Below are 6,944 nucleotides of genomic sequence, written 5' to 3'. Positions count from 1 at the left end.
ACCAACATTTTACGTCCAAGTCAGCTTAAAAATGAAATAGCTAGAATTAAGGATGTCCTATCCGAAAATTTGATTCTTCCAGGGAAAAGATCAGGTACAGGAACAGAAAAGATGTGTACACTTTACTTACCGCAAGAGGGTTGTTCGTAGACAAAAAACTAATCATTAATGCGAAAATACCTCTGTTTGGTCGGCATGCGTCTAAACTATATAGGGTTATTTCTATTCCAGTTAGAGCAGAGAATCAAACTATTCTAGCTCAAATTGACGCGGAATATTTAGTGTACAACTTTGAAATAGATTCATACCACTTAATGACGGAGTCTACAATTGCTAAATGCCAAAAGTGGCAAGCAAACAAAAGAGTTTGTGACGGCAGCTGGCCATGCAGCAATGGCAACGATAATAGTTGTCAGCTAGGACCCCTTAAACCTAATAGACCTTCCAATTGCTTTTACAAACCAGTCCGCCAGTATCGCCAAACTCATTTTGGATGGAATTAGAAAAAATAAGTAGTTGGTTATTTAAAGTTGAGGCAAACACTAAGTTGAGGCTCCAATGCGGTCACTCCAAAATCCAGATCATTGATTTGCCGGAGCAAGGCATATTAACAATCAGTTCAGAATGTACAGCTCGGACCGATGATAAAATTCTAATTGCTCAGCATATTATTGAAACGGAAAGTCAAGAAGCATTTGCTTCGACTTATATAGGAGAAATAAACGAGATTCCGAGAATTGCTTGGGACCCTCTAAAGCCTTCTGTTATGAATCATACAGCGGAAATAGCTCACCTGGCCAAACAAATACAAGATTTGAAAGCACAAAATTTTTGAATTGAAAAATATCGACTTTCATCATGTGTCAGGTCATAGCTACTTAATTTTGGTAATTATAATCATAACTGTACTTTTATATACTGTTTAAGAAAATTAAAGTCGAGAAGACAATTGATGGCTATAGCATTGCCAACCCCAATGCCGAATGATTAAAAAAAATTTTTATTTTATATGTTAATTGTATAATGTAATGGTTTTATACATATAATGAAGCAATCAAATAAAAAAAAATGAAAAGATATATCTAAAAATAAAAAGAAACAAAATAAGTAAAAATTACAATCTACTAAAAAATCGAACAAAAATAATAATTAATTTAAAAATATAAACACAAGTCAAGCACTTTTGTAGCCCCTTGCAGGATGTTCAAACATTAAGTTGAACATGGGAGCTAATATAATATGCAGTGTTAAGCAATGTTAAAATATTTAAAAATATGAAATAGAATTATATAATTAACATCATATTGTTATCGAATTATAATAATAACAATTTTCTAATAATGAAGAAAAGAAATTTATAAAAGCAAAAGTACATATATACATATACAGTCCGCTATTTAGTGTTATCAAAGGACAATATAATGAATCTAAAAAATATAAAATGTACACCTTTTTTGTGGCCCTTTGCAGAATATTCAAGCATTGAACACGATAAGAATTTCAACATAGAATATAGGAGATCGGACCCATGGAAATAAGTGATTAACAGCATGGTTTGAAAGACGATCTCCTGCAGTCTAACCAAATATTTATGTGGTGCACTTGAAGCACTTAAGAAAGGGTCACATAGCATGTCAGCGTGCAGTCCGTTGATAAGTAGTTTTAAATAGATTTAAGATTTTCATGTATCTTTCTTGTAAGAGAAGTGTATGGAATAAAAAAAGTTTTGAAACGGAACTCATTGGAGTAACACCATTATTTAAGGGGCTCCTCTTAACAGCCGTGCTGGGTCTTTATAGTCACTCGTCGAACTTTCCCATCCTTGGCCATCATTGTCTCGATCACTCGTCCTTTTAACCACAAGTTCCTGGGTAGAAGCTCATCTACGATGACTACGATGCTCCCAATGGTTATTGGAGGTACCTTTTCAAACCATTTGGTACGCCTGGTTAATACGGGCGCTTACTCTTTAATCCATCGCTGCCAAAAACGGTCCCCGAAGCTCTGAGTCTCAATCCATCTACGCTGCAGATTCATCCCTTCTTTTAGCAGTGGCTTGTATCCATTCGCTGACCCCAACAGTAGGTGGTTCGGAGTCAGAGCAGCGTCATCCTCAGTGTCCTGACTTACGAACGTGAGCGAGTTGATGATAAATTGTGCCTCCATCAATGCGTTTCTCAGGCCCTCGTCTTTGAAGGAGTAATTTGGGCAAATGTTCTTCAAAATTCCTTTTGTTGTCCGGACGAGTCTTTCCCATGCTCCACCCATGTGTGGTGCTCCTGGTGGGTTGAATCGCCACTTTATGCCATCAAACTTAATGGTGATCTTATCGTGCTCGATCTTTTTCAGCTCCTCTCGCACGGCTTTTTCCGTGGCTCTGAAGCTCGTACCATTGTCTGAGAATATTTCCTTTGGTGTCCCTCGAAGCGCCATAAAATTGGAGAGGCACATGATGCATGAACTTGTGTCAAGACTATGGGCGATTTCAAAATGCACCGCGCGCAACGTGAGGCAGGTGTACAGAGCTACCCATCTCTTCTCCTTGCGCCTGCCGACGTTCACCAATAACGGGCCAAAATTATCAATTCCTGTGTAGGTAAACGGTCTCTGGAAGCTTCCTATTCTTGCTCTCGGAATCGGTGCCACTGGGGTGGTCTGGGAACTGCACTGTCAACCTTGCATCGTTGGCATGTACTACGCACGGATTTGTACAACACTCGGAGGCGGCTGATGTAAAACGAAGCCCTGATGTCGTTTATTGCCGTCTCGTGAGCGAGATGATGGTACTTCTCGTGAAAGTTTCTTACTATAAGGTTAGTTATCCGGCATCCTGGAGCTAGTATAATTGCGTCTTCAGCTATGTCAATTGAGTTCAGTCTGCCTCTAGTTCGCAGTACTCCATCGTTGTCTAGATATGCGTTCAATCCGACCAATCTGTTTCCTCTGTGCAGCGCCGCTCCCACGGATAGCGCTTTCAACTTTTCGCCGAAGGCGATGGCTTGAGATTGCTTATAAAGTAACATCTTCGCGTTGTTATCACATGCTTCAGTATTTCTGAAGTATCGATGATGCTCTCCTGCTTTGTCGTTGTTGGCCAATGGCTGGATTCAGCTTTTAGGAACCCAGGACCCGTTATCCACGTCTTTCGCAGGGTTTGGTCGGTGATCTTTGTAGCTCCGTCTGCTACGTTCAGCTTCGAAGGTACCCTCCGCCGTTGCTCGACTGGCGTTGTTTCCAGGATTTCGGCGACTCTGTGCATCACGAACTGATGAAAGTTACGGGGGTCCATAGTTAGCCCCTGCAGTACTGTCTTTGAATCCGACAAGTTCGCAGGTTGCGCGTGCTCATCACCTTGTGGGCTAAGCGTGCTCCCATAACTGCTGCCTGCAACTCCATACGAGGAATCGAAAGTGGTTTTAAAGGTGCCACCCTCGACTTCGCTATCACCAAAGAGACGTCGACCTTGTCATCCATTGCTACACGCAAGTAGCAAACAGCAGAATACGCATACTCGCTGGCGTCGACGAATGTGTGGAGCTCCGTTTGACGTGGATCTGATGTGTCTGGGGAAAAGCATCTAGGCACCTCGAAAATCCTGATCTGCTCTAAAAGAGTTTTCCAAAGGCGCCAGTCTTCCAGAATCTTGTCGAGCAGCTCCTGATCCCAGTCAATATTTAGCCGCCATATATGCTGGAGAAGTATTTTCAGCCCAATCATCTGGCACGACAAGAATCCTAATGGATCGAAGATCGACATAAGGACTTGCAGAACTTCTCGCTTGGTCGGGACTGCGTTCTCTGCCAGGACGTCGCGTTTCAGCCTTGCAAATCTGCAGAGAAACTTAAACACATCCTTATGTGGGTCCCAGGACATACCAAGTATCTTTTCACTCGAACAAAAATCCACAGGTTTTTGGCTACCAACATTGCCATTACTTTGCAAGCTCTTAAGGACTTCTTTTGAATTTGACGACCAGTTGCGGATCTCGAATCCGCCTCTTCGATGAACCTTTATGACTTGTCTGGATGGCCTCCTGTTCGTTTCTCATGCTATCGATGTAGTCGTCGACGAAGAGCGCCTTTTGGATGGCGTTTAAGGCCAATGGGAAATCTTTTTGATGGGCTTCTGCATTTTTATCTCGAACGAAGTGAGCTATGAATGATGCGCAACTGATCCCAAAAGTCATAGCCCGCATAACTGTGGGGGTCGCTAGTTGGATCAAACCCAAAACAAAAAAATTAATAAAAAAATAATTTGAAAATTAATAAACAAGGAGAGCAAAAAAATAGTTAACAAAAAAAAACATATGGTGTAATTTACCCATCGGACCCAATGCAGCTAATTAAAAATTTCGATAGGCTCAGCTGACCCCAACGGACATTCACCCCCCACCACAGATGCTCTCCTTTTTAGGTATTCAACCACCCACGTAGGCACCTGTCAAGAAGTGACAACCGAAAGATGCATTTCATGTCTGCCACCTGATTTCACTTTTCTTCTGAATCTCGCTGCGGGCGGACCATTGAATTTGTGCATAAAAAAATATTAGACCAGTGACCCAACCTCGTGGAAAAGAAATTAGTGTGTAATTTTTTTTATAAGAATAGAGGTGAGAAAACATTGAGCTCCATGCCATTCCCCGTTTAGCGGATATTTGTTGCTGGATGACCCTCGGTGCCAGTGGATTTAGAGGCACCACCTGGCCCAACCCCGGCATCCATCCATCGTAAGCACCAGCACCACACCCAAGCTTCGAAAATATCTTTTTATGGTTAATGCAAACCACCTTATGTTAATTTATTTTATAAGAGATTTTCCCGAATTATAACGTTAACTAAAATGAATTTATACTAGACCTTTTGTTTGGGCACCGGAAGGAATCTCGCCACCTATGCAGTTAAACAACAGTAAGCCACCTCAAACATCTTAGCCAAGGAATTTTCTTTTTTTTCTCCCCAACACAATACTATTTAGGAATCCTTCTCCCAGTCGCTTTTCTATTCGTGACGACCATGTCCCTACTGAAGGTACAAGAACCACTCCCACTTTCCCTGAGCACGGCTGGAGCCTGTTAGTAGATCGAAGTACCTTCAGGACAAGTTTTTTAATTGAGATTGTTCATGCTCCTAAGCTGAGAGTGTGTCCCTCTTCAAGGAAGGTAATCAAACAAACTTCTATAGTATTTTTTTTTTATATTTTGTTTTTTTTGATTGAGATTACTCAGGCTTCGCAAGGATGGAAACCGTTCCTCTTCAAAAACAAGCAAAACTCCAGTAGTAATTGTTCATTCCGGTTTTATTTGTATATTTCTACTTGAATTGAGATTTTTTTTTTGTTTTCGTAAGCTGGAAGCGGATTACTCTTCAAGGAAGAACTTCATTTAAATTTGATTAGAATCTTTTGGTCATTTTTGGATTGAGATGGTACAAGCTTTGGGCGCACGGAACTTTTCCCTCTCCAAATAAGACGTTTGAAATTAAATAAATAATTTTAGTTCCTTGGCTAGGAAAAATAAAATATAATAAATAGGCTTTTAACTAATGGCGAGAGCTCTGAAGGATAAGTCCCAATTCAAATTTATAAATAATAATTTAATAACGAAAATTGATAATTTACCTTTATCGATCAACAGTACCCATACATATATAATTTCATTACGTAACAAAACATCCATTACCCCACTAAAATTATTAGGCAAATTTAAAGTAACAATTATAATAATCGTTTAATATCATGGCGGTTAGACGAAGTCTTAAAAATATCCCGGCATTGTCACAGCCCAGGGAATCTCATACTTGCACCATTTGCAATGAAGCTAATGAGGAAGCAGAATGGACTATAACCACATATAGGCATCAATTCCATTTGAGGTGTCTCACAACTTGGCTTGAAACCAACGCCACTTGTCCACTCTGCAGAAGAGCATGTAGTAGAAGCGAATTAGGGAATCCTGAAGCAGGTGAGGCCCGACAGTTGATCGAGGTAGTGCCATCGACCGCGTACAGGCACCATTCCGCGTACACGGCCTCACACCAGGCAGGGCTCTCGTAATAATAGAGTTGCCACCACCATTCCCAGGGTAACTCGGAATACCATGCAGAATCCGGAAAGGGCGAACCATACGCGAAGTTCTTCGGCTGACAACGGCGTCTCAGAAGAGCGGGTACACCAAATAATAGCAGGGGCCTTAGAAAATCAGATGTCGAGCTTGGCAGCGTCAATCTCTAATCAAATTAGTGCCACAATGGCAAATTTAAATTTGGGTCCAAGTCGTAGGGGCGAAATTCCACTCGAATGGCATAATGAGGTACCCAGTTTTGTGTCTAGGGGTAACCCACCTCGCGTTCCGTTAGGAAATCGTTTAAGCAATCACTCAGTAGACAGACCAGATAGAGTATTTAGTGTAATTTCAAACTGGAACCTCAAATTTAGCGGTTCCAATGAGGAAATCCCTATCGAGGATTTTATATATCGAGTGAATATTTTAACCACTCAGGTCTAGATGGAAATTACGATTTGCTGTTTCAATTTGCAAACTTATTATTTACTGGTACGGCATTGAAGTTTTATTGGCGATCTCCCGATTTCACAAATTGGTTTTGTTTGCATGACCGACTAAAGGAAAGATATCAAGATCAACGATCAGATCGCGATATCAAAGAATCTCTACGACGTCAGAAGCAGGGAAACACCGAAACCTTTGATGACTTCCTAGATTCGATGTTAGGGATCGCGAACGCGTTAAGGGATCCGTTGTCTGACTCCGAAATAACGGAAGAGGTCCAACATAATCTTAGGGCGGAATTGAGACACGAGTTGTTGCATGTTCCAACACCAACCTTCGCTTAACGAAATTCAATTCATTAACCAGACGGAGGAGGATTTTGATGGCGACCAGGAATCAAATGAAGTTTTTGCCATTCGTTCGACGGACAAAATCAAAT

The 6,944-nt window shown here is 41.1% G+C and overlaps 1 protein-coding gene across 1 annotated transcript; it reads right to left on the bottom strand.

Moving 5' to 3' along the window:
- Nucleotides 1–1,773: 1,773 nt before the first annotated feature.
- LOC123257065 lies at nt 1,774–3,873 on the bottom strand. Its single transcript, XM_044714496.1, has 5 exons — nt 3,352–3,873; nt 3,041–3,265; nt 2,647–3,008; nt 1,967–2,548; nt 1,774–1,900 (listed from the first exon to the last, which is right to left on the bottom strand). The coding sequence occupies exons 1-5, from the start codon at nt 3,871–3,873 to the stop codon at nt 1,774–1,776; spliced, it is 1,818 nt and encodes a 605-aa protein (XP_044570431.1).
- Between the last annotated feature and the right edge of the window lie 3,071 nt (nt 3,874–6,944).

Source organism: Drosophila ananassae, chromosome 2R (assembly GCF_017639315.1).
Source record: "Drosophila ananassae strain 14024-0371.13 chromosome 2R, ASM1763931v2, whole genome shotgun sequence".
NCBI lineage: Eukaryota > Metazoa > Arthropoda > Insecta > Diptera > Drosophilidae > Drosophila > Drosophila ananassae.
This window is presented reverse-complemented; position numbering and strand designations above follow the sequence as displayed.